We start from the raw sequence: 26,349 nt of genomic DNA, 5'->3' as shown, positions 1-26,349 counted from the left end.
TCACTTGGTTAATCAAAATATTTGACAAAAAGTACTTTTCCCTAAAAAAAATAGGTATATAAAATTCCATAATTCATTATATATTTGATGAGTTTTTATTGTTTAAAAATATTCAAAGCAGTAATGATAGATGTACAGTTTATTATGTAGTGTACACGTTTTACCATGAAATCAAAAACATATCTTTAAAAATTAAAACCTGCATTAAAACAAAACCTGTAATTAAAACAAAACCTGTTTTAATTACCTCAGACCACTGGAAACGATGCATTGCCAAAAGTTGTAAGTTGTAGAAGAATGACAAAACAATTTTTGGCTATTTTATCCAGTCAACAGATCCAGGAGTAAGTAAAACTATTGGTGTCTGATTTCCAGCTTCCTCAACACAAAAATTAACAAATGGGAAGATTTCGTCTGTAAACGTCTGACCTGCAAATGAGTACACATGAGATCTGGTACCAGCGTCATAAAACGATATTTGCCCGTTTTTGTAGTCCAGCAGAATGCCAAGTATAAGTGGTTGTGTCTGAACAGGGATTACAACATGTCTCCTATCCAAAGCTTTTAGTTGGCCTTGTTTGTTCAAGACTATAGTCCAGTAACCATTTGTCGGATTGTGGTTGACGTTTCCCTTTCTTTGAGCGGATTTACTGGCCATCCCAATATGATAGCAAATCTTCCCATCTACAGACACCTCCCAGTACTGTCTGCCTCTTGAATATCCAGTTGATCCTAGGGCAGCGAGATCCTTGTCAAAGCGACCTGGGTTGTCTGGGACATTCTGCAATTCCTCAGCAGTGGACATCTTAGTGTTGCCCCCAGATAGAATGATTCTTGGATGGGCTGTGCTTGGATCAAAAGTCATCTTTCCTGTCAAAAAAGAGAGCAACAATAGCAAATAGTAAAACCAAGCTGAGATCTCTCTGATAGATAAGGGTTGAACAAAATAGATTCAGTGCTGCATATATTGATCCTAATGTGTTGTGTTTTATGACTCACTGGGATAGATAGTTTTATCCTCCTTATCAGATAGATTGTTCTGAAGCTCTACAGAGAGTAAAAACAACCCATTTTTAGTGAAGTTACTATGACCACTGTGCATTTTTCAAACAGTTGAAAGAATGTTCTGCTTACCTTCTACTGTTTTCTCAAGTCTGTTGTTCTCAGCTTGCAGGTCTAGCATTTAAACAAATGACAGCAGGTTAAAACATACTGTATATATAACATGTACTGAATAATGTGACAGTAGCTTTCAGTTAATATATCTGCGTATTGTTTTTGTAGAGGTTTGAACATACTGTTGTTTTCGTCTTGCAGTTTGTAATATTCTGTGGTCCTTTCATCTAACTCCTGCTGCTGCTTGTTGATCACAGTATCCTTATCAGACAGCTGCTTCTGTAAGTGGTCATTAAGTGCTTGACTCTGCTGAAACTGCTCCTCTAAGTCTGTTTTTAAAAAAAAAGCATATTCATAAATGAGTCAATGTTAAGGTACTCCACCTATTATGCTGGAGCAGTGAGCTGATCTTACTGTTGTTTTCCTCTTGCAGTGCCTTGGACAACCTGGTGGCATCTCCCAACTTCTCCTGCAGCTGGTTGAGCTCCCGATTCTTACTTTGCAGCTGCTGTCGCAGGCTTGTTACCTCGTTGAGGGTTTGTTGCAGCTGTGATTTTACTTCTGTTTAATGAAATACTCCATTTTAAACCATTACAAAAGTCAAAGTCAGAAACTTAAAGGCTGTGTATAGAGAGGTCACCATGAGGAACTCACCTTCACAATCAACCTGGCAGGAAATAGTCAGGTCATTGATTTCTCTCTTAAGGTCTGAAAGAAAAATGTTTTTTTCAACATTTTGACTAAAAGTGGAAGTTTCAAAATCTGTTTAAAATAAAAAAGAAAAGATTATTAATATGTTTATGATAAACCCCAAACCCTGACTTATGGGCTTAATTTGTGGCATGGCCACACACATGGCCGCCCACCCAAATCCTGGCTCTGCTGGAGTTAAATTCTTCTGTTAAATGGTGTTTTTCCTATACAATTATGTAGTGTTTGCTCAAAAGTGGACATTTTATTCTACATTGTTCTATTTTTATGTTCTTTGTAAAGTACATTGGGATCTTGTTTTGAATTCATGCTATTTAAATAAAAAGAATTTAATTTATTTCATAAAAGGAATGCCTACTCACCTCTATTTGCGTTTTCAAGTTTTGTAATCTGCTTTTGTTGTGTTTCAACAGTTTCGTCTAGAGCTAAGAGACAGAACAGCAGTTTTTAAAAAGAGGATTTAACAAAAAGGAGAAAAGTTGTACAATAAGATTAATAGGGTTTAGTTTTTACTTGTTTTGGGAATATTGATTCTAGCCTTTACAGCAATAAATAATAATGCAATGCAATAGAGACACCGTAGATAGAATATAACTAACCTTTGACCTTATCTTTGGACTTTTGAGCCTTTCTCAGTTGTACCCTCAGATCACCAATTTCCTTTACTAGCATAGACAAAGACAAAACAGTTTGTACTTAAGGAAAACACATAATCTAAAATATAAATAAAATAAGAAAAATTCATACTGTATTCATAATTCTTGGCATTAGTGTCACTGAGCTGAAGTTCACTGTCTTGCAGCTGCTTCTCTCTCAAATTTAGTCTCTCCTGAAGGTCTAGATAAATAAATACATAATTAATTAACTCAATGGAATACAACACGTTGTGTATGCAGTGTAAAACAATGTGAATACTGGAGTTAGATCTTTACCTTTAAGGGATTCAGCATTTGTTTTTTTGAGGTCTGCAATTTCATCCTCAAGTGGTTTGATTTTTTTGTGAAGTTCCATAATTTGATCGGCTAAAAAACAGGCATATTACTTTAGCATTCAAAAGCTCAGTTTTACCTCTATTTTTGGTTTTACACCAAAAACCCTTACACAGCTCTGAGATCCTGTGGTCGCCTTTCTTAAGCAAATCTGACTTTTCACTGATCTCGTTTCTGATGTCTTTCAGTTCATTTTGCAGACCTTGAAGAATTTCAGAACACACATTTAGTTTGCTCAACATAAGGGCAGATTCTTCAAGTAATCCTCCAAGGACAGCTTCTTACTTTCAATGAGTTTATCATAGGCTTTTGTCTGAGCTTCTTCCAGCTTCTTCAGCCTAGTTATTTCATCTTGCTGAGACAGGAATTTAAATACTATAAGAGAAAAAAAATGAATAAGGTTCACTGCTTCAAAACAATCATTCACAAAAACAGTAGACATTTATTTTTATAACTCACTAAGTTTGGTATGTTCATTGTTTTCGTCCTGAATGCCCTCAATTAGATGATTCACTTGGTCTTCCAAGGCTGCAGCCGACCATTAGAACATAATGTCATATGTATGTAACTGGCACATGTTAGAGGTTCTAATGTGGTAATTATAACACACGTGCAGTTTCTTTCTTACATTTTATCTTCTCGTAAGTCGTCTCATTTCCTGCCACATTTATATATTTCTCGATCACATTTTGGATTGTAAAAATCTGCAGAACTAAAAGAGAATACATTGGGTCACGTATTTTGCCATTCAGTTAGTTCAGTCATTCAGAATTGAATACCTTATGTGTTTTATACAGTACAAACAATAAAACATGTATGTCCTACTTACACCTTTGTGCTTGAGGGCTTCTTTCTTTTAGCTCCTTTGTTTTTTCAGCAATCTCCTTAGTTTTTTCATCTATGATTTTTTGAAGCTCTAAAAAATGTTTTTAACATTTACATCCCATTCAAAGTCATCAAGGTCATAGTTGGTGTAGCCTTATTCTTAATTGACACACTAACCTTTTATCTTGCTTTGCAATTCGGTGTTTTCTAGTTGTCTCTTTGCTTCCTCTAGTTGCATGTTTAACGTAGAAATCTGCACAGCTGAAAGAGTGAAGATACAATGTTACACTGTTTTTACTAGTTTGAATTATCTCTGTCTAGTTATGTGAATCTGTTTAACACCTGGGTTTACCAAACAGGAAAATTGTTGACCATGTTACATACCCAAATATTTTTTCTTTGTGTGAACTGGGACAGTGAAATATGCTAGAAATTACCTATGCTGACATATTTACCTAACATAACACCTGCCACTTACCCAGTGAAGTAACACTATTAGATTGAGACAACAGCTTAGTGACTTTGTTATCCAGTTCTGCCTGCAGCGCTGCAAAGGCAAACGTATCGCAACCATTAATCCCACACACAATACATGTAATGGAACAAAATATGCTTTCTGTGTAATAAAATAAACTGGATACCCTAAATAAGAGTCAATTAAGGCTAACCCCACCGCTTTGGTAGTTAACAGATGCTAAAATAAGACCTAGATTTTTAGTGAACAAACTGCTATAACAGTACAAATTCTCTGCATCTTTTAACAGACTGTTAATATTAAAAATAAAAAGTCACAAAAATGTCAAATCCAGATTGTTCATTACTGTATATCTGTCAGACTAATAGAAACTAACGGACTAATAATCACTCACTTTGAAGTTGCTGCTCCAGGCTGTTACACTGTGAGTCTGTCTGGTTCAGTTTATCGTACAGAGCTGGAACAAAGACAAATTACATTTACTTTTAATGGCCGTCTCATGTTTCACTAGTACACATACAGGGACATAACCGACCTTTGATTGTAGCAAGATTTTGAAAGTGCTCTCGCTCTTTCATCCTCAGTTGCTCCTTGAGATCTAGACAAAGTAGAGTTTGCTTGATTCCACAAAATATTCAAACACAGAAATATTTGTTTTCATTCATGCCAACGTAAAAAAGACGCTCACCATTAATTATAGCAGATGTCGTGTTGCCCCTCTCCTGGCCTTCTACATCCAGGTTTCTGAGATGGGTGGTCAGATCAGTGATTCTCAGAACTTTCAGACAAAAACCAACAGTTATAGGAAATGTCAGGAATATTTCATCAATCATTTAAAAATACATTCCTTTCTTACTTACCTAAGATGGCATTTGTTTGATTGCTCTTATTCAGCTCATTGGTATATTTTTGAAGCAGTTTCTTTGTGGTTATGAGGTCATTCATGAGCTCTGAGACCATTTTAAAAAAGAAAATATATTTATTTGTCGTATGTAACATATGAGGACACAACAATTTAAAGCCACAAACTGGACATTGATTATTTTGGTGATGTTCAAATTCTACTGAAGATACTTACCAGTGATCTCAGCATTTGTTAATGCCTTGTTGTGGAACAACAGTCCCTGCAGCTGCTTCGCTTGGCTCTTCAGGGAAATGATTTGCAGCACTAACAGAAACATGAGACAACAACATAGGTTGAGGTGAGAGATTACAACATAGGATCTTCATGAGAGGAAGACCCTCTTATCACACTCACCCAGTTTTAGGTACTCGTCATCTTTGCTCTCTATTTCACTGATGAGGTCATCTATTTTATTTTGCAAATCTGCAAATAATCAGTGTTTATTGTTAACCATTTGTGACTGCATTCAGTGCTCTGATCATTGGCATTATATCAAAACAGACTGACCTTCCACTCTTTTTTGTGAGGAGCCATCAGTGTCCTTTTTTTGCAGGTCCCATATCACATTCTGCAGTTGAATGATTTCAAAAACTGAAACAAAACAGGCATTTAACTTTGTTTATAGAAAGGGTGAAATCATTATTGTAACTGGGGACTTTAGACTTCAGTGAAGTACTGTTTCAGTGACTTTGTATGTGTACTTATCATCATTTCAAAAGTTTCTATGGCAACTGAAGAGTGGCTAAAACATTTTACATAAATGCATGTTGGTCATATCCATTTACATATTTTGGGGTTGGTAACCATTCTCTGAAGTTCTTCAGTCTTGGAGTTCAGTTCATCTTGCTTTTCCTCCAGCTGCTTCTGCAGTTTTGTGAGAGAATCGCCTATAAATGTGAATAAAATGTAAAAAAAATAACTTCTTGTAACAAAACTATATGATTATTACAGATGCACAAATGTAACGTCTAACATTGACTCCTGCTACTCACCAGAAATGCTGTCTGGGTTTTTTTGTTTTGTTGTGGCAATCAGATCTTTCAGAGTTATAAGTTCCCCTTGCAGGTTAAACATGTTCAGAACTGACCCAAAAAAAGAGCAAAAACTGTTGCGTACTAGTAATAAATCAGAAATGATTTAAGAAAAATCAGAGCAGAAGACACCTTTACTTACTGAGTGATGCTTTAGATTCTCCTCTTCTTTTCAGTTCTTCGGTCATCTTTTCCAGTTTAGTCTTTGTCTCTAAACAACAAGAAAGAAACAAAAACTATGTTGTTCATTATTTCTTTCTTTAGTCTTTCTTTAGTAAAGAGTCTTTAGGGGAATAAAATTTACAACTTACCTGTGTATGTTTCCATAAGTCCAGAGCATTTCTCAGACTGTATTTGCAGTTCTGTCTTTAGTTCTGTTGTAAAGAAAACAAATCATAAAATGTCTTCCAACTGGCTGGTTTCATTCAGGAGCTGAACACTTACTACTGATCTCATTCTGGTCACGTGCGTGTTCCAGTCTTCGTGTGTTTAGCTCTTCCTGCAGCTCTGCAGATTAAGAATTATTTCCTTTAAGTAATCAAAGCCTTGCTATTCATGTTATTCTTAAATCTTAAATACTCACGACGGACTGTTGATGAGTGTGCTGTGTTATCATTGCGTATTTTTTCTTTTAGGACAATAAGCTGATTTTGCAGATCAGTGATTTTCAAAACTGAGGATCAAAGAAATGATATTAAATGAAATTTTACACTTCTGTATTTAACTGTAATAAATGTGGACACTGCACCCACATGTCACTTACTCAGGTTGGCACGTGTCTGGTTTGTCTCTTTGAGCTCATCCGTATATTTCTTTAGTTCTTTGGTCTTTGTTTTGAGATCATTTCTGAGCTCTAAGACAAATTAAATGTTGCACAATATAAAAAATATTCTGTGCCAATAAATAAAGATGCAGCATAGTATTATTCCGCCTCCTTTAGGTTTTAAAGTAGCTGCTGTTTGTAAGTAGACATCTTATGGAGATGGGGAAGTATGAAGCATTATTGATGATACTTACGATTAACCTCACTGATGCGTAACTTGTCAAGGTCTGACAGCCGGATTTGCAAATACCTCACCTGACTCTGTAGGGTCAGGATTCTGAAAACTGAAATACAGCATAGGGTGCAAAATATGTTTTTTACATACCCAAGACATACCCAATAAAACAACAATTGTATTCACTCTTTTTTTTAGACTCACGCAGTTGGGTTTTTCCATCTTCTATCTCGCTGATAAGACCATTCATTCTTGTTTGCAACCCTGGAAGAAATGTGAATATTAAAGATGTCACTTCTGTCTGGAGTGTCACTGTGAGATGGTATTTAAAAAAGCCTGTGAACTAACCCTTTAGATGGTTAATCGTGGTCTCATTGGCAGGGAACCTTTGAACATCATGTATTTCATTCTGCAGCTCAGTGATTGACAAAACTGTCAAACATAAAGAAACATTTTAAGGGAGAAATCAGTTTAGATCATTCAAACCCTTTCTAAAAGAGAGAAAGTCATTTGTTCTTAATTAACATAAAGAAAAAATGGCTGGAATCATAAAGTTACTTATTCTGGGGTTTGCAATCAGCCTCTCAATTTCTGTAGTTTTGAGCCTCAGTTGTTCTTGTTTCTCCTCCAGCTGCTTCTGCAGCTCTGTGAGTAAACAAAAAACAACAGGGCTAGCTGAGAGATTCAGTCAACAAAACAAGTCTTACAGCAAATGTAGATGCAGGATGTAGTTGCAATCTTAGTAAGGTCATCTTTTGAAACATTGTTATGCTGCTCACCTGAGGTCTTTCCAGAATCCTCTGTTGCAATCAGATCCCTCAGAGCGCTAATCTCAATTTGCAGGTTGATTACAGTCAGAACTGTCCCAGAAAACACAGATTGCCATTTTAGTGGTGGAGAAAAAACAATGCATCAGAGTCACACTTTAAGCATGTGCCTTACTGAGAGCTGTTTTGGAGTCCCCACTTCTGTTCAGTTCTGTAATCTTCAGATCTAATTCAGTCTTTACTTCTGATAGCAACACAAAAAAAGACAATTTGAATATTTAATCCTGAATCATCAAAGCTTTGGGCCGAATCGTGACTAGAACAGAATAGAATAACTTTATTTTCATTGTACGTTGTACATGCTAGATGAAAAAATATAAAACACCTGTAAGTAACACACACACACACACACACACACACACACACACACACACACACACACACACACACACACACACACACACACACTTACCTGTATATTCTTTCTGAAGTACTGAGAATTCTTCATTCTTTGATTTCAGATCCTCCTGTAGTTCTGATTGACACAGAGAAACAGGGATTTAATATGAAATTTATTTTATAATTATATATTTATTATATTATAAATAGCCAATTCAAAGTTAAATGACTCACTCTTTATTTCAGCCTGAGCGGTGGCGTACTTTTGAACCAGAATCTGCAAAGCTGGTTAAAAGCAACGTATTGTACAATTACTTAAACCTAGAAAATAGTTATTATAATGATAAAGATAGGTAACTTCTGTGCCATCACAAGCAAGGCCAATGTTTAATGTTCAATATTTTTAGGGACCCTTCCAATGTAAATAGATAACTCACTTTCTTGATTAGATGTTGGCGTCTCATCAATCAGTGCATCTCTCAACTCTTTCATCAAGACAATAATTTTAAAAACTAGACAATAAAAAAAAGGAGAAATATTGTAGAAAAACATTTAATTACAGTTTTAAGTATAACTTCTACATGTTCAGTTTTTCCTGTGCTAATCTGGTACAAAGGAAACCTGAGTTAAACTTCAGTCTGACTCTTTTTGTGTGTACTCACTGGTTTGGGCCTGGGCATAGTCTGATTCTTCGTTTTTTTTCAATAGGAGCTCCTGCTTTTTTTTCTCAGATTCCCAAATACCTCTAAGCTCTGCAATGAAAGGAAAGTATCATTTGTCACATATGTATTTATCACACAAATCGCATTCAGCAAACATAAGTGAGACATGTAGTATGATGAACACTTTGCAGGTCTGAGGTATTCACCTTTAAGCTGTGATTCTGTAGTCGCTTTGGTAATTGCTATTGACCGCGTCAAAGCTTCCATCTTTATCTGAATCTCCTGGATTTCTTGGGCTGGAAAGAAACAAATAAGTAGAACAAACTGATTCTGGTGCCAACACAACAACAAAGACAAAACCAACACAGACACTACAACAGCCACTTTGTTGGGTTTCGCACTTACTAAGTTGTTGATCGTTCTCATTTTTTGTCAGCTGTAAAATCTTCTGTCTAAGGAGCTCACCCAGTTTTTTCAACTGCTTCTGATAATCTGAGAAGGAAACAAGAATTAGGTCTTTGTGCCTCTCGACACACATCTATCACACATGAAATGGGACAAAAAGACAGGAACCCACCAGCAACATTAGTTCTGGATCTCTGAATGTAAGCATTGATGAGCCTATTTGTCACTTCAAGCTTACTGTGCACAGAAATCAGCTCCAATGCTGTGGGACCAACAGAGAAGGTGCATCAATAACACTTAGCTCATGTTGGCTAGTTAGCTTAATGTTAGCCCTGTGGAGAATTGCTTACTGTCTGAGGTCGCATCGCCTTGACTTTGCAGATCCCTGATCTTCTTATTCAGTTGTTGTTGTAGCACTAGTGAGGAGAACATGATCGTTTAACTATTATAAACAAACCTAAATGCTAAAACAACTAGAATGTACGAATGAAAGAATATACATTAATATCGTAGCATGGCTCTACACAAACAGGAATTTTATGCATAAAAGTATTTTACTTTACCTTTAATTGTCTCCTCTGTACTTTCACTACTTTCCCCTGTTCTTGACTCTTTCTCTCCTAAATCCCAGATCTGATTTTGCAGTAAGATGATTTCAAAAACTGAGAACAAATGCAGAAATAAAAGTCATTTCAGAAAACATCTATCTAAAACCTATAGATTTTGCTTACAGTTTTTATTGTGCACTTACTCAGTGCTGAATTAGTGTTTCTTCCCTCAATGAGCTGCCTTTTAGCGTTCAGTTCCTTCAGCTTCTCTTGTACCTCTTTCTGTAGCGCTATGACAACAACTTAATTTAAAACACCTTCATTTAAATTTGGAAAAAGGATGAGCTTTGGAAATATGAAGTCACATGGAACCAAATATTTAAAAACATTTTTATGACTTGGCAGTAGATGCAAAGCAACACATTAAACCCACACTTACATTTGATTGCAGCCGAGGTTTCAGTAGAATTAACTGTGGCAAGTTTAATCTTATTCTGCAATGTGCTCACTTCACTGTTAAGTTGTAGATATTTCAGAACTATACAGAAATAAATGCGTTACATAAGATTAGTGAATTTACAGAAATAGTGTTTGAAAGAATATTTGTTACATAACGAAACTTACTCAGAAATGTATCAGTGTCGTATGTGTTCAGTAGCTGTTTCAACTTATTTTGCTGCTCAGAGTTACCTATGAAAGATCGTAAGTTGCATTTCAATAATTTCTTTTATGTTTCCATTGTGTAATGTAAGTCCTGTATGATATAATTTGCACACTTACAGCCACTAACAACTGTGAATGTCGAACTGCATCCAGCAAGCTGCAGTTCGCAAAGTCTAACATTTTTCCTCAACCCGGAAACCTCTTGATCTGTCAACAAAAGTAGAAGCAACTGTATTGGAATTATAGACAGACTCCATAGATATAGAGTCAACTTAGGCTAAATGTAAACATTACTTGGTTCTGAACTGATGCTTACCTAGTTGTCGATTCTGGGTTTTTGCGTCGTTAAGCTGCTTATTCATCAGTGTCAACTGATCCTGAACGCCTGCGTAAGCCATGAGATGAACATTACATTAGAGCAAATATAAGGTAAAGTACAGTAAAATACCAAATTTGCTTTCAATGTTTTGGCATGTACAAATTGTTAGGTATTCCACAGATATAAATGTCCACTTACCTGTGCAAGTTTTCCAAACAAAAGTCTGCAGAAGAACAAATCATATTAGATTACTTGAACAAAGACAATATTTCTGAACGTGTGTTACAAACAGAGGGGGTCACATACCGTAGCATTTATGTGGTCGAAACCGTCAGGTAACAGAGTCTGAGGTAACGATAGTAGAAAATATATGTAACATTTACATCCTTTAAATTGTTGTTATATTTGGTAAAGTTGTGGGGACTCACTTTGAGCTTTGAAAGGATCACATCGGGCACATCTAAATCTCCTTTACTGCTTATCACTGCATTCAGAAAAAATATTTTTATTTGAAATAGAATTTTATATAATTAAAATAAATCTACAGGAAACAGCCCAGTTCTGCTCACTGCTAAACATTGTGTGGTATGAACTAAATAGTTTACCATGTTGATTGTCCGAAGCCTGAAAGAGACACAAAAGCAGCAGTGGAACCCAGATGATGTGAGAACCTCCAGCCATTGCGTTGTCTTCTGTCTGTCATAAAATCCTCTTCTTCTGTATCAGGAGTCCCAAAGCTTTATATACACCACTTAGGCATAGGGATCAAGGTCAGGTAGGAGTGATGTTGATTACGATAAAAGCTGCGTCTAAAGTCTCACTAGACATGTACGGGAAGGTCCAGTGGAGGTCAGTGGCAGATACGAGCTGCTACAGGTGAACTTCTGCCAATGACAAATATTGACAAGAGGTCAGAATGTTACTGGTCCTGATTACTGGCATTAGACAACCTGCTCTTTTACCAGAAGCATCAAATAAACACAGAAAACAAGGACAGCAACCTAGAATCAGTCTGGATGAATTATCTGAACATCCATTAGCGTTCAAAAACGTTGCATGCATTATATTTATGTCTACAATATGACTTCTCGTAAAATGCATCTTTTGAGAATTATTAACTGTTTTAACCAACTGGATGCCAGTAACCAAAGTCTAAGTATTACAATAAAGGTTAGCCAAACAGTGTTGTTGTGAATGATTGACTAAAGCTTTTATCCAAAGCCCTGACGCAGAGACAACCCTGGGTGAATTCTCACCAAGCCTTTAATGCCAATTACAAATAAAATATGCCACAAACATGTGCCCAGTTGTGTTTATAACACACAACCAAAATAGAATTAGCATATATAATATTTAGAACCTAATAATATGTTTATTTGTAAATAAGAAGCTTTCAAAAGTGAAAAAATGGACTAATTCGAGCATATCTGTACATAACATTGCTTGTTAGTGTGTTATCCATTGTATGTATTATTATTTGATTAAATTTTATTAATTATTATTATAATTTTAAATTATAATAATGCATTTTTAATTTAAATAATTTGGTTTCTGTTCATTTAGGTTTGCAGCTTATTTATTTGTCCTCTGCCTCTAGATCCCTTGTTGTTAAAGGAGGTTCAGTAGTTATTTATTTATTACGTAGTTCTAATTGTTAGTTCCTACTTCTGCAGCTTTTTGTGTGTCCCCTGATAGCTGCTGCCTGTGAAGCCATTTGGTTTGAATTTTGTTTTTGCTATTACCAGCTCTGTTGTGATTCTCTGTTATTATATAAACGATCTTTTTCACTTGTGCTTTCACTCCTGATCACTCCTGATCACTTGGGGTCTGTGTTAGTTTGACATTGTTTGTAACAAAATTATGTTAATAGGCACTTTATATGATGTTATATTTTTGTTTTAGGTTCAGGCAGGTTGAGATCATCACCAAGGTGCTGCTCGCTTCCTTTATGCAGCAGTGTTTCATTGACTCCATGGAGCAGCAGGGGCCAGCCCCTACAGAAACCCCACGACAGTGCAGCCACTGAGGCAGTGGTTCTACCAGCCAAGCTGCCGACAGCCAAATGATACTAAGGGCCCCTGCAGCATCCATTGAAAGGAGTGGTGTGAACATCCTGGGCTCGTCGCTACCACTGAGTATGGTAAACACTAGTTCATATAAAAGTAAGTGATGTTGTATCAGTGCACTGCAGCCGAGTGTTTGATAGAGGAGATGATTTGTTGGTTTTGGGTTCTGAGTGAACTGTACAATATCCAGAGGCAGAAGAGTTTTGCCAGACATTTGGTTTTGGATAAAAGCTTTACTCAATCACTCACAACAACACTGTGTGGCCGAACTCTTTTATAATATTTAGATTTTGGTTACTGGCATCCAGTTGGGTCAATGTACCTTTTAACAATTTGATTTCCCCACCTGAATAAAAGCTGGGAAAACAAAAAAAAACGATTCGTTTTCTCGGCTTGATTTCAGTCGATATCGTTAGAGAAGAAAATATAAATGTATTGCTTAATTTGTATATGATCACCGACATCCTGCCATACTTAATTTCAAAATAAAAGTCTGCACATTTATGTTTATGTCTGTAAGAGTCATTGAGTCACTGTATTGCGTGACCTTCAGGTCAAGAGGAAACATGTTCAGATTGTTGTTAGCAGTTGACTGCTGTCGATGAATAGATGCGTGTAATGTTACTGAGACTCCTAATTACTGACTGGTTATTTTATTACAGGCTTTGACAGCTATTGATCTGTTTAACACCAAAGCTTGTCAGAATATAATAATTAAACAATGGTCCTGCCCTAGCTGTCATCACATACATCTGATATTCATAGCGTGGTCGAGATATACAGTAGACATAGATTTTTACATTAACCAATTATGTGTAAAAAAATAAACTGCTGTGTGCCATGTCCTGTGAGAAATTACAACTTATTAGGGTAGGAAAACTTATCTTAAGTTTTTATTTTGTGGCACTACATTTTACTGTACATTCAAAAATGGCATAGTTTTTTTTTTTTTTTTTTGCGGCCTGCTAGCTCAGTTGGTAGAGCGTCGGCCTCGGAAGGCAAAAAGTCTGCGGTTCGATCTCCTGGCATTAGGTGTGTCCCTGAGCAAGACACTTCGCGCTAGCTCCCCGAGCGCCGCTCATGTGGCAGCTCACTGCTCCCCCAAGGGGGATACGTCAAATGCAGAGAACAAATTTCCCCACTGTGGGACTAATAAGGGTTTATAAAATAAAAAAAATATAAATAAAGTTTCTTAAACTAGCAGTTACACTCAACACACAACTGCACTATTTGCAATAGAGGAAACTCATCTAATTCTTTGGTTTAGAAATAATTGACACTTTTATTTTAATTTTTCCTTTATTAGTTTTTACTTTTACAAACTACAACCAACAAAAAACAGCTGGTGTGCTATGACAGGTAAGAAAGGGTGAAGAACAGAAGTGTTGTAATTGGTGCATTCTTTTGATGGTTTAAGACAATATGACTGATCTCACTGAGGTCAATATGCTTAAACTCATGGCTAGTAATCATTTTTGTTACTAACTGTTTAAGCTGTAAATTTATATGCAACACAAAGCATCGGTTTTTATGGGAAAACAACAGCAAAAAAACTAATTATATCTTTACAAACTAAACATGTGAAGAGTTTGAGTTCCCCAGACTTTGCTTGCCTCATGAACTGGGAAGCATCTAATAAGTTCTGAATGTGTCCACCCGCTTCGGATGTTATCAGCCATAACGAATGGGCTGATCAAAACTCATCAGCGCATTCGTATGGGCCAGTAGGTGCCCGCTCTCCCTACTCGCGAACAGCTAACAGCTAGCTAAGTTGCTATGTTAAGCAGCTCTAGAGGTTATTGTGGTTAGGGTTAGGTCTGGATAACGGGTGGGGGGTTAGGGTTACAGTTAGCTAACACAATACCGCTAGCTACTTGCTAAGTTATGCTCGCTAATAAATCAAAATCAAAAACTTCGATCCTCCAGTCTGAACAACAACCGCTCAACAGCGCCCCTACTGACTCTGCTGGTTAAATCATCTGAGCCGTGATCAAACTTACGGATAAATGACGACGACCTACTGCACCTATTCACCGCTGCCAGCAGGTAGATGGGCACCTACCGGCTCATACGTATGGGCTGATAACCACTGATAATGACCATTGGAAGACGTCAAGCAAATTATCAATTTGATCCGTCACTCCCTGAACAGAAATGTCACTGTTTTGACAAGAAAAAATATTTAAATTAAATATTAAATTAAAAATATATATAAATTAAACCAATACTGTAGCAATCTGTTTCCCCAAAACATGCATATAGACAATCTATTCATGGAGGGATTATCTGCAGTTCATAGGCAAGCAAATTGACCAGATTGATCAGTGAAATCAATCATATTGTGTACACAGATTAGTACAGTATTTACCTTTTTCTTTTCTTACTTTCATTTAGGCATCATGGAGGCCCCATGTATGCAGCCTGCTGCAGGAGTCTTGTCGAGTGCAGGTTACACACAAGGAGGCCGTCCCGTTACAGAAAGTGAGACTCTTATTTTGAAATAAAATATAACGACGACAGGAAGCTGGTGCGCAAGTGCAAATTAAGTAATGGAATTATATTTTCCTTTTCAGACGATATCGACTGAAATCATGTTTTCCCATTTTTTATTCTGGAGGGGAAAACAAACTGTTACCGTACACGACCTTCATTCTCTTATGAGAATATGAATGAAAGACAGAATATAATCAAAGCAGCGTGTTAAAAACGAATAAAAGAGCTGAAACTGGTGTTTTCAAAACCAGACAAATAAATATATTTAAGGCCGTTTTCCGTTTTCTCGTTTTGAGGAAAAAACGGAAAACGTTTTTCCTCGTTTCTGGAAAATTTAACTGTTAGAACGTACACGGACCCAACTGGATGCCAGTAACCAAAATCTAAATATTATAATAGAGGTCAGCCAAACAGTGTTGTTGTGAATGATTGACTAAAGCTTTTATCCAAAGCAATCGATTTCTGGCAGACAGTCACTTTTTGGCACGACACCGGCTCTGGGCATAGGGGGACTAGGCAGTCGCCTAGGGCGCCACCTGCTGGCCCTAGGAGAAGGGCGCAAAATCACGATGTCGCCTAGCGCGCCAACTTGGCCAGGGCCGGTGTCGTGCCAAAAAGTGACTGTCTGCCAGAATTTGATTTCCGCACGCGGGAGCGCGCACCGCCCCGTTAAGGCGTTTAGCTCGGTTTGTGTAGGACTACAGCTGCTTATTTCGGCTTCAAACGGCCATAACGTGTAAATATTATCCGCTACACGTTTTCTAGTGGACGTAGTGACGCCACGTCTTTTAGATTTCGTGTAAACGATGGAAATAATCATCGTAATTCTCTTTACAGCGATCGTCAATCGTGACTGTTTAACTCTATGACATGACGCTAGGACTCAGATCTACGACCCAATATTGCTGCCACATGTTTGTTCTTCACATTAACTTCCTGTATGGGACCAGTTAAACCAGTAAGATGCTTTCATGTTGCCAAAACGTGATTATTAGAGCCAAAGCTTTTGGTCAGAAGCTTAATTATGTCGTATTTTAAATACACTGAGCTCTGCTTTGTTATATTTACAGATGTAATACACCAAGACCAGTAGAACCAGTAGCATGCTGGTTTTATGTTGCCATAAAGTGATTAAAGCCAATATCTGTTTACTGAAAGCTTCTTTCTCCCTTATTTTAAATTCAGTAATAATAATAATAATAATTATACACACACACACACACACACACACACACACACACACACACACACACACACACACACACATACACATATATACACACATACACATATATACATATATATCACACACACTCATCTATTGTAATTACTTCTATTGTATTGTAGTATTCTTCAATCTTGTTGTCCATCCGCCAGCACGCTAGGTGGCAGTTGCAATGCACCTTAACGGTGGCTGCGAACCGCCGTAAACCTGAAGAAGAGCTGCGTCCGAAACAGCCTAGAACTTGTCGCAGCGTTGCTCCTTCTGTTGTAGCCTGAGGCGGTAGAATAACAGCTGATCCAACAGTCGTGACATTAGCAACTGTTCGTTTCCTTGTCTTTATCCTCTGTGTTACTCTGTCGCTCACCTGTGATCCAAAATCCAACACTATCTGAATTAAAAGGTATCGTTACTATTTTTATTTTGATACAATTTAGCCCAGTAAAAAACAACAAAGTGTTAGTCAAATCGTGTATTTATTTCACTTATTGCGTCGACAGATTCCCGTTGACCCGAACATGTAATAAGATAAATCATTTCGACATTTTTTCCCAAACACATTATAATTTGTGTTTTAATTATGAACACGTGCTGGTAACATGTTTTAGAACATTTATTGTTATTTTTTCTCATTGCAAAATGCATTCTATTTTACAGTGGATACACAGTCTACTTTTAGAATTATGTGGTAGTTTGGGTTTCTTTTATAGCCTAAATGTTCAGGGTGTCATTGACAAATCACTGAGCGCCTTTGACACTCAGTAACAGGATTTAATTTAAGGAAATGACAGGTTTGAACTTTGTAACTATTGAGTGGGTTGTGGCACTTATGCAACCCAGTTTGACATGCAGCGCTACGGTCCACGGAAGACTTTATCTTTACTAGACCAATTTCAGCCAGATCTGTTTGTCTGTTGTAGCTTTAAAATGGTAATTGTTTCTAAACTCTAAAGCTAAATGAGGGTAAGTGAAAGTTAGATTCTGGCCACTGTGCTACTCCTGCAAGTAGCTGTTCAAGTCTATGCAAAGATAATAGAAGACGTCAGTTTTATCTTCCAGTGGGTTTGATTCAATCGATTAGAGCTTCAATCATCGTCCATCCATCCACCCATTTTCATCCGCTTATCTGGGGCCGAGTCGCGGGGGCAGCAGTCTGAGCAGAGTTCCAGACTTCCTTCTCCCTAGATACTTCCTCCAGCTTTTCCGGTGAGACCCCAAGACGTTCCCAGGCCAGCCGAGAGACGTAGGCTCTCCAGCGTGTCCTGGGTCTTCCTCGGGGCCTCCTACCGGTGGGACATGCCCGGAACACCTCCCCAGGGAGGCGTCCAGGAGGCATCTGAACCAGATGCCCGAGCCACCTCAACTGGCTCCTCTCGATGTGGAGGGGGAGCAGCGACTCTACTCCGAGCTCCTCCCGGATGACAGAGATCCTCACCTAATCTCTAAGGGAGCGCCCAGCCACCCTGCGGAGGCAGCTCATATCAACCGTTTGTATCTGTGACCTTGCCCTTTCGGTTGTGACCCAAAGCTCATGACCATGCATTACGGCAGTCGCCGCACCGATCCGTCTGTCAAACTCACGCTCCTTCGTTCCCTCACTCGTGAAGACCCCAAGATACTTGAACTCCTCCACTTGGGGCAGGAACTCTCCTCGAACCTGGAGAGAGCAAACCACCTTTTTCCGGTCAGATTTGGAACTGATTCCCATCCCAGGTGCTTCACACTCAGCTGCAAACCGCACAAGTGCACGCTGGAGGTCCTGGCCCGATAAAGCCAACAGGACTACATCATCTGCAAAAAGCAGAGATGCTATTATGTGGTCCCCAAACCAGACCCCCTCCAGCCCCTGGCTGCGCCTAGAAATTCTGTCCATAAAAATAATGAACAGAACCGGTGACAGGTCTGATTTACTGCTGGCAATGCGAACCAAGCTCCTGCTCCGGTTGTACAGAGACCGAACAGCCCTCCAGGAGCACCCCCCACAGGATGCCACGAGGTACGTGGTCGAATGCCTTCTCCAGATCCACAAAACACATGTAGACTGGTTGGGCAAACTCCTACAAACCTTCAAGCACCCTGCTGAGGGTATAAAGCTGGTCCAGCGTTCCAAGACCAGGCCGAAAACCACATTGTTCCTCCTGTATCCGAGGTTCGACTATCGGCCAAATTCTCCTCTCCAGTACCCTGGCATAGATTTTCCCAGGGAGGATGAGAAGTGTTATCCCTCTATAGTTGGAACACACTCTCCTGTCCCCCTTTTTGTGAAGAGGGATAACCACCCTGGTTGTCCAGTCTAGAGGAACTGTCCCCCTCGTCCACGTGATGTTGCAGAGGCGCGTCTAAGGGGTTGAGGAGATCCTCAAGGTACTCCTTCCACCGTCCAATAACATCCCCAGTTGAGGTCAACAGCTCCCCACCTCCACTGAAAACAGAGTTGGTAAAGGAATGCTTCCCCCTCCTGAGGCGCGAACAGTTTGGTAGAATCTCTTTGAGGCCAAGTGATAATTCTCCTCCATGGCCTTCCCGAACTCCTCCCAGGCCCGAGTTTTTGCCTCCGCAATTGCACGGGCTGCAGTACGCTTGGCACACAGGTCAGCCAGACCTGGTAGGACTCCTTCTTCAGCTTGATTACCTCTAGCGTCCACCACCGGGTTCGGAGATTACCACCACGACAGGCACTGGAGACCCTGTGTCCATAGCTCAGAACGTCCGCATTGACGATGGAGAACTCTATGTCTCCAACCTCCCTCGGAATCTGGTCGAAGCTCTCCCAGAGGTGTGAGTTGAAGGTCCGTCTGACAAAGGGTTTAGTCAGGCGTTCCCAACAGACCCTCACAATACGTTTGGGCCTGCCAAGTCGTTCCAGCCTCTTTCCCTGCCAGCGGATCCTACTCACCACCAGGTGGTGATCAGTGACAGCTCAGCCCCTTTCCTCATCCGAGTGTCCAAAACATGGCCGAAGGTCAGGTGAAACCCCCCAGTGACGTGACATTCCATGTCCCAATAGCCAGACTGGTTATCCAGGGATTGGGTCGCCTAGGCTCCCGCCTTTGACTGCTGCTCAATCCACTTTGCACCGGCCCCCTATGGTTCCTCCTGCGGATGGTGGGTCCACTTGAGGATGGTCCCATGTCGCTCGACGTCTCTGGGCTTGGTCGTCTGCCTTTCATAGGGGGTTTGTGATCATCGTGTCCCATGAAATCCCATGACACAATAAGAATAATATGCGTGGAGTGTTTATGGCTTTTAAGCAGTTAATCATGAAATCAAATCAAGAAATAAGAGTGAAAAAATTACAGTGAAAAAAGTTTCAATACTTTAAAACATATGCAAACATTTATTTTATTTTTATTTATTTATATGTCATAATATATATATATTTACATATTGGCAAGATTTGACTCCATTAGAGGTTAATGAAGTTTCCATGACTGAACTACATGTTTGACCGGTTTGTTTATTTGTTGTATGCTTCCCTCCCCAAGAGAAAATGTCACTGTCTGGCTGGGTATGTGTGGTAACAGGTGCCTCCAGAGGCATTGGCAGGGGTATAGCCCTCCAGCTGTCTGAGGCAGGAGCGACTGTGTACCTCACAGGGCGCCAAGAGAGGACTCTGGAACACACTGCTGCAGAGGTGACTTTTAAAACTGTAGCTTCGACTTTAAGCTGTTAGGTCGAGTTGTCTGGTGAATAACGTGTGTTAGGGTCAAACGAAGTAAAGTTGCTGTATACAGCTGTTCCTTCCGTTCTGTCCACAGGTGAAGGAGAGAGGTGGGGTCTGTGTGCCAGTTGTTTGTGACTCTACAAAAGATGAAGACATCGAAAAATTGTTTAAACAAATCAAGCGTGAACAGAATGGCAGGCTGGATATCCTGGTTAATAATGCCTATGCTGGAGTACAGGTATATGCAACACTGCTTGGTGTATACTGGATGACATATATATGGAAAATCAGAGCTATTTGTGGAAATGAAATTTCCACCTGAATGAAAAAACATCCGCAAAGTGCTCAGCAAATTGTTTACCTAAACGTGATGTGTTATTGCAGGATATCTTTGACAATATGGGGAAAAAGTTCTGGGAAACTGATCCATCCATTTGGGATTCCATCAACAACACGGGCCTCAGGTGTGTGTTTGTGTGTCATTGTTTGTGAGTCATGTCTGTTCACTATTCACATCTTCTTGACTGTGACCTAACCATGTTCTGTGTAACTAGATTTTTGAACTGAGCTCACAAAAAATAAAACCTTTATATGTTTTTTCTTTTATTCTTTTAGGGGGCACTATTTTTTCTCCGTCCATGCGTCCAGGATGATGGTGGCACAAGGTCGAGGTCTGATAGTCACAGTCTCATCTTTGGGAGGCCTGCGGTACCTCTTCAATGTGTCATATGGTGTTGGCAAAGCCGCAGTAAGTTCTCCACTCATCAAGTCCTAATTATGATAAGGTTAACAGTAGACTGTCAACTGATCTAATCTGATATGTAGCCAAAAAATACTGAAACTGAAATGATGATTGGTCTTAATACATTCCTGTCATTTAAGTGAGTGGACCAGAGAGTTGAAGTATTGTAACAGCAAGGAAATTATTTAGTTTTTGTTTGCACTTTTATGTTTGTCCTGGTGATATCACAGTTATTCCACAGAAACAATAAGCCTGTCCCTGAAGCAGCCATGCAGACCAAAGCCACACTTGAGCTTGAATTGGAATTGTTGTTATTTCACACTTTGGTCTTTGGCTATCATTTTAGTAGATACTTATCACCCCATCAGATTTTTTGTTAATTCCAAATAATATATTGTAATATACAGGTGTAAATAGATTTGTGGTGTGTGTGTTGCAGTGCGACAGGCTGGCGGCAGACATGGCTGTGGAGCTGAAACCCAGAGGGGTGGCTTCTGTGAGCTTGTGGCCAGGAGCAGTACAGACAGAACTGGTGTCTCAGTTCTTATTGGAGAAGGACTCTGCACATTCCAATGTAAGTCTTCCCTAACAGAAAGATTAATTCATGGGAACTTTGTCAGTTTTATGCCAAATCTGTTTGTTCGTTTTTAATTAGGTCAAACATATATTCGCCAACGGAGAAAGCACAGAATTAAGTGGGAAGTGCATTGTCAGCCTGGCAAAAGGTAGGATTCTATTTCTCATCTTAAATTCTTAAATTGAGAATGAAATAACAACACCTTCATTTAGTTAATGTTAGTGAAGGAGGTTTAGATTGAGAGATTGAGATTGAGTGTATATCAAAGTATCGTTACAAGTAGGATATATATATATATACAGTCAGGACCATAAATATTTGGACAGAGACACATTTCTTCTAATTTTGTATCTGTACATTACCACAGTGAATTTTAAATGAAACAACTCAGATGCCATTGAAGTGCAGACTCTCAGCTTTAATTCCATGGGTTGAACAAAAAGATTGCATAAAACTGTGAAAAACTAAAGCATTTATTAAACACAATCCCTTCATTTCATGGGCTCGTAAGTAATTGGACAAATGAAATAACTGAAAATAAAATGGTCATTACTAATATTTGGTTGAAAACCCTTTGTTGGCAATGACAGCCTGAAGTCTTAAACTCATGGACATCACGAGATGCTGGGTTTTCTCCTTCTGAATGCTCTGCCAGGCCTTTACTGCAGCGGCTTTCAGTTGCTGTTTGTTTGTGGGCCTTTCTGTCTGCAGTTTAGTCTTCAACAAGTGAAATGCATGCTCAATTGGGTTAAGATCAGGTGACTGACTGACTTAATAAACTCCTGAGTTGCTTTTGGCTGTATGTTTTGGGTCGTTGTCCATCTGTATTATGAAACACCGCCCAATCAGTTTGACTGCATTCACCTGGATCTGCGCAGACAGTATGTCTCTGAACACCTCAGAATTCATTCGGCTGCTTCTGTCCTGTGTCACGTCATCAATAAACACTAGGGTCCCAGTGCCACTAGCAGCCATGCACGCCCAGGCCATCACACTGCCTCCACAGTGTTTTACTGATGATGTAGTGTGCTTTGGATCATGAGCTTCTCCATGCCTTCTCCATACTTTTCTCTTGCCATCATTCTGGTAGAGGTTGATTTTGGTTTCATCTGTCCAAAGAATGTTTTTCCAGAAGTGTGCTGGCTTTTTTAGATGCTTTCTAGCAAAGTCCAATCTGGCCTTCCTATTCTTGAGGCTTATGAGTGGCTTGCACCTTGCAGTGTACCCTCTGTATCTACTTTCATGCAGTCTTCTCTTTATGGTAGACTTGGATATTGATACGCCTACCTCCTGAAGAGTGTTGTTCACTTGGTTGGCTGTTGTGAATGGGTTCCTCTTCACCATGGAAATGATTCTGCGATCATCCACCACCGTTGTCTTCCGTGGACGTCCAGGTCTTTTTGCCTTGCTAAGTTCACCAGTGCTTTCTTTCTTTCTCAGGATGTACCACACTGTTGATTTTGCCACTCCTAATACTGTAGCAATTTCTCCCATGTTTTTTTCTGTTTTCTCAGCTTAATGATGGCTTGTTTCACCTGCATGGAGAGCTCCTTTGACCGCATGTTGTCTGTTCACAGCAAAATCTTCAAAATGCAAACACGAGTCCTCTAATCAACTCCAGGTCTTTTATCTGCTTCACTCATAATGACATAACAAGGGAATTGTCCACACCTGCCCATGCAATAGCATGGAAGTCAATTGTCCAATTACTTACGAGCCCATGAAATGAAGGGATTGTGTTTAATAAATGCTTTAGTTTTTCACATTTTTATGCAATCTTTTTGTTCAACCCATGGAATTAAAGCTGAGAGTCTGCACTTCAATGGCATCTGAGTTGTTTCATTTAAAATTCACTGTGGTAATGTACAGAAACAAAATTTGAAAAAATGTTTCTCTGTCCAAATATTTATGGTCCTGACTGTATATATATAGGCATGCACTTCGGTGACACGTTTGTATTTTTTTTTTTTATTTAAGCTCACTTTGATTTTCTTTTCTTTTCTCAAGACAAAAATTTGATGTCACTGACTGGAAAAGTCCTAATGACATGTGACCTATCAAGGCGCTATGGGATCCAGGATATTGATGGTACACTCTTGTACTTTCTTTCTTTCTTTATAGGTTTTGTTTGTTTATTTCTTGTTACAATATAAATGTTCATCATAGGTACAAAGTACAAAACCCTCAATCAAAGAAGGTTTTGAAACACCAAAACCCTTAAATGCGTATGTTTACCTCTTTGTTTCTGTGTTTCCTTCCAGGCCGGAGTGTGACTGATTACACCTCACTAAAGTTCCTCGTGGCCCAGGTCCCGTATCTGTCCTGGCTCTCCTTTGTTGTGCCCTCGTTCCTACGTCTTCCGCGCTTCATGCTCACTCTGGCAAACAGCCGCTTCTGAGCCGTTCGCTTCCCGAAGCCATTCCTCTGTGGAGGTATCAGCTAACTCTAATGGACCAATCCTACTAAAAGTCTGTGAACCTACAGTTTGATAACACATGGTAAACGTGAATAATCAATCAGCATACACGCTATTGTCTGTCAGTAAAGCCACACTGTGAAAAGGACTCATAATATTGCCAATATTTGCACTTTTAACAAATGTTTATGTACCTCACACCACTACAGTATGCACAGCATATGACAAGCTAAATAACGTTTGCCGAATTACTGGCTTGTCTCTGTAATAAAACTCATGAAACATCTACAGTGATTTTTTAATCTGTATTATTCAGTTTGACTTGATATACTTAAATCTTGGTTACAGTGAAGACTAACAGACTGTACTTTATATAGTTTATTAGCTACAACTCTGTATCCTACTTGTGACGATATTTGATGAGCTGAGAGCCATGATCTGCTGTATGACTGAATGATGTGTATTTTACTCATAAAATCTTTTGTAGTCATCTGTGCTTTGCTTTGAGTGGTTATTCAGCATCTACATCATCCATTATATAGGATGAAGTTACAGAGGTATTAGACCCTTCCTAGTTTTAGTTTATGCAAATCTGTTTAGACACATTATCTCTTTGTTGACAGATTGACTATTTTTGAGTTTTGCTAGTGTCTTTATACTAATGTTAGCAGAAATGAATAATCAGGTTGCACGTTTATGATGGTACATCATATCATTGTGCAGTAGGTTTACCCTGTCTCTCAGCACAGTCTCAGGAGCACAGAGTAAATACAAGGAGGGCTGGACAGGGCAGCAGCAGTAGGACTGTGGGATCAGTAAGAATACTATCTCAGAAATGACCTGCAGCAGATTGACGGTGGTTCCAACATCCACAAAGGCTGTTAAAATTAGAAAGACTAGACTAAAATAGTAAAATACAAACAGTTGTCTTATTATAGTAAATACAAAATATGAATCAGTCAGTGGAACACACGCATGCATGCATGCACACATGCACACACGCACACATAATATACATACATATACAAACATACATATATACTTGAATACTCGAGTTCTAATGGTTTATGGTCCACCACTGCAGTGACTGTGAGGGGTTATCCCGACCTCTTTTCTTGTTCTACAATCTCTGCACAATAATTTTCGCTCTTGTGGTATAGGGCACGATGAACCCTAAAGGATCATACTGGCTGGCAAGCACCTGATATATGGGGCGAAGGGTTACGGCAGAGGGTATCTGAGGAACAATGCCAGCAAAGCCCAAGGTTTAGAGGCCTCTTCTTGACCTTTATTAATCACAAGCTCAGCACTGTCCGATCGGATCTCAGGTGGAAGATGGCAGATGACAGTGATTACTCGCCCACTGTCTCATCTCGAACCCGTTGTTGCCTAATATGCGCTGTAATTTATCCCCAAAGACTCTGGCCTCATCGTCTGATGTTAGACTGCGCAAACAATTGTCAACGTAGAATGACTAGTACTGCTTCTCTCTAATGTCCTCACCCTCATAACTATATTTAGTAGAAGCCTAACCTGGTGAAACATACCGCAGATGTCACTGCTGACAGCCACAGCGTTCTCCCCCGGAATCTTAACAATACAGTGAGCAGAGAAGCGCCTAGTGTTGGTCCAGGCAACAGGAGCATGTTGAGCTTAATGCTCTAATACTCAAATGAACAATTGAAGACCACAGTCCCTGTGCTGGGCCTTGGCAAGTCCAGACAAAATGAGTCTTCACAGCCACGGGCCCTCCAGGAGGCCCTAGATGTACCGGTTTGATCGGGGTGATCAGATGAGGATGATCAGACCCAATCATCAACACAGGACGAACACAGTGCAAGGATTGCAAAGATAACCCTCTCAGGTGCCGATACTTCGTCTGCAAGGCCTCCACTGGATGTGTGTGTTCTGCTAATCCTAGGCATTTTGCAGTGAATGCTCAGTTAATAGTAAACACACGGTTAGGCTCAGTCACTGAAGAAATGGTGAACGAAACCATGGCATCGTGAAGCATCTGTAGCTTTTGTCTGACAGTCTGCAAGTGTAGATCCTCTGGTTCCCTTTTGAGGTCTAATTGCTCAGCTGCTGGGTGGGGAAGGATGGCTCACTTCGACCCATTGTCCAGAATAGCATATGCATTCATAGTTCGGTCTCCATTTCTCAACACCACGCACACTACATCAACAACAACCGTTGTGTCAAACTTATTGTACTTGCTGGACTCAGAACCTGTTCTCCATGCCTTTCGCATAAGGAGCGGATCCTGAACGGCACATACCACTTCTAGAGGGGGAGAAAGCGGGAGAATAGTCCAAGTGGATTGGCGTTTTTAACATATATATTCCATTCAGTTGCTA

General features: G+C 39.4%; 2 protein-coding genes across 2 annotated transcripts; one reads left to right on the top strand and one right to left on the bottom strand.

The window, feature by feature from the left end:
- Positions 1–79: 79 nt before the first annotated feature.
- si:ch211-14a17.10 (interaptin) lies at positions 80–11,667 on the bottom strand. Its single transcript, XM_029130729.3, has 55 exons — positions 11,418–11,667; positions 11,241–11,296; positions 11,119–11,157; positions 11,011–11,035; positions 10,810–10,878; positions 10,611–10,700; positions 10,455–10,520; positions 10,270–10,368; positions 10,034–10,120; positions 9,846–9,944; positions 9,633–9,698; positions 9,455–9,544; positions 9,283–9,369; positions 9,084–9,173; positions 8,878–8,967; positions 8,653–8,727; positions 8,450–8,500; positions 8,289–8,351; positions 7,992–8,060; positions 7,829–7,909; positions 7,608–7,694; positions 7,398–7,481; positions 7,254–7,313; positions 7,069–7,158; positions 6,815–6,904; positions 6,635–6,724; positions 6,496–6,558; positions 6,363–6,425; positions 6,194–6,262; positions 6,013–6,102; positions 5,806–5,907; positions 5,528–5,611; positions 5,375–5,443; positions 5,195–5,284; positions 4,977–5,066; positions 4,805–4,894; positions 4,652–4,714; positions 4,511–4,573; positions 4,120–4,188; positions 3,819–3,902; positions 3,646–3,732; positions 3,445–3,528; positions 3,276–3,344; positions 3,102–3,191; positions 2,929–3,018; positions 2,760–2,849; positions 2,575–2,664; positions 2,427–2,492; positions 2,190–2,252; positions 1,771–1,824; positions 1,531–1,677; positions 1,299–1,445; positions 1,135–1,176; positions 1,000–1,047; positions 80–870 (listed from the first exon to the last, which is right to left on the bottom strand). Exons 1-55 carry the CDS (start codon positions 11,491–11,493, stop codon positions 317–319), a joined length of 4,779 nt encoding a protein of 1,592 aa, XP_028986562.1. The 5' UTR covers positions 11,494–11,667; the 3' UTR covers positions 80–316.
- A 5,133-nt stretch (positions 11,668–16,800) lies between these two features.
- On the top strand, positions 16,801–24,482 carry dhrs1 (dehydrogenase/reductase (SDR family) member 1). The gene is made up of 9 exons (XM_029130731.3): positions 16,801–16,996; positions 20,079–20,227; positions 20,352–20,495; positions 20,642–20,721; positions 20,873–21,005; positions 21,439–21,573; positions 21,655–21,724; positions 23,584–23,664; positions 23,838–24,482. The coding sequence occupies exons 2-9, from the start codon at positions 20,084–20,086 to the stop codon at positions 23,972–23,974; spliced, it is 924 nt and encodes a 307-aa protein (XP_028986564.1). The 5' UTR covers positions 16,801–16,996; positions 20,079–20,083; the 3' UTR covers positions 23,975–24,482.
- The last annotated feature ends 1,867 nt before the right edge of the window (positions 24,483–26,349 follow it).

Source organism: Betta splendens, chromosome 17 (genome assembly GCF_900634795.4).
Source record: "Betta splendens chromosome 17, fBetSpl5.4, whole genome shotgun sequence".
NCBI classification, from domain to species: domain Eukaryota; kingdom Metazoa; phylum Chordata; class Actinopteri; order Anabantiformes; family Osphronemidae; genus Betta; species Betta splendens.
The sequence above is the reverse complement of the archived record's forward strand: the minus strand, read 5'-3'. Positions and strand labels throughout refer to the sequence as shown.

Excerpts from the sequence above, each read along its gene's own strand:
- dhrs1 (XM_029130731.3), top strand. The coding sequence starts at position 20,084 with ATGTCACTGTCTGGCTGGGTATGTGTGGTAACAGGTGCCTCCAGAGGC. Across the intron at positions 21,574-21,654 it reads AGGACTCTGCACATTCCAAT|GTCAAACATATATTCGCCAA; the intron begins GTAAGTCTTCCC and ends GTTTTTAATTAG. Across the intron at positions 23,665-23,837 it reads TGGGATCCAGGATATTGATG|GCCGGAGTGTGACTGATTAC; the intron begins GTACACTCTTGT and ends GTTTCCTTCCAG.
- si:ch211-14a17.10 (XM_029130729.3), bottom strand. The coding sequence starts at position 11,493 with ATGGCTGGAGGTTCTCACATCATCTGGGTTCCACTGCTGCTTTTGTGT. Across the intron at positions 10,879-11,010 it reads TGTTTGGAAAACTTGCACAG|GCGTTCAGGATCAGTTGACA; the intron begins GTAAGTGGACAT and ends TGGCTTACGCAG. Across the intron at positions 9,174-9,282 it reads TGAGAACGATCAACAACTTA|CCCAAGAAATCCAGGAGATT; the intron begins GTAAGTGCGAAA and ends GTTTCTTTCCAG.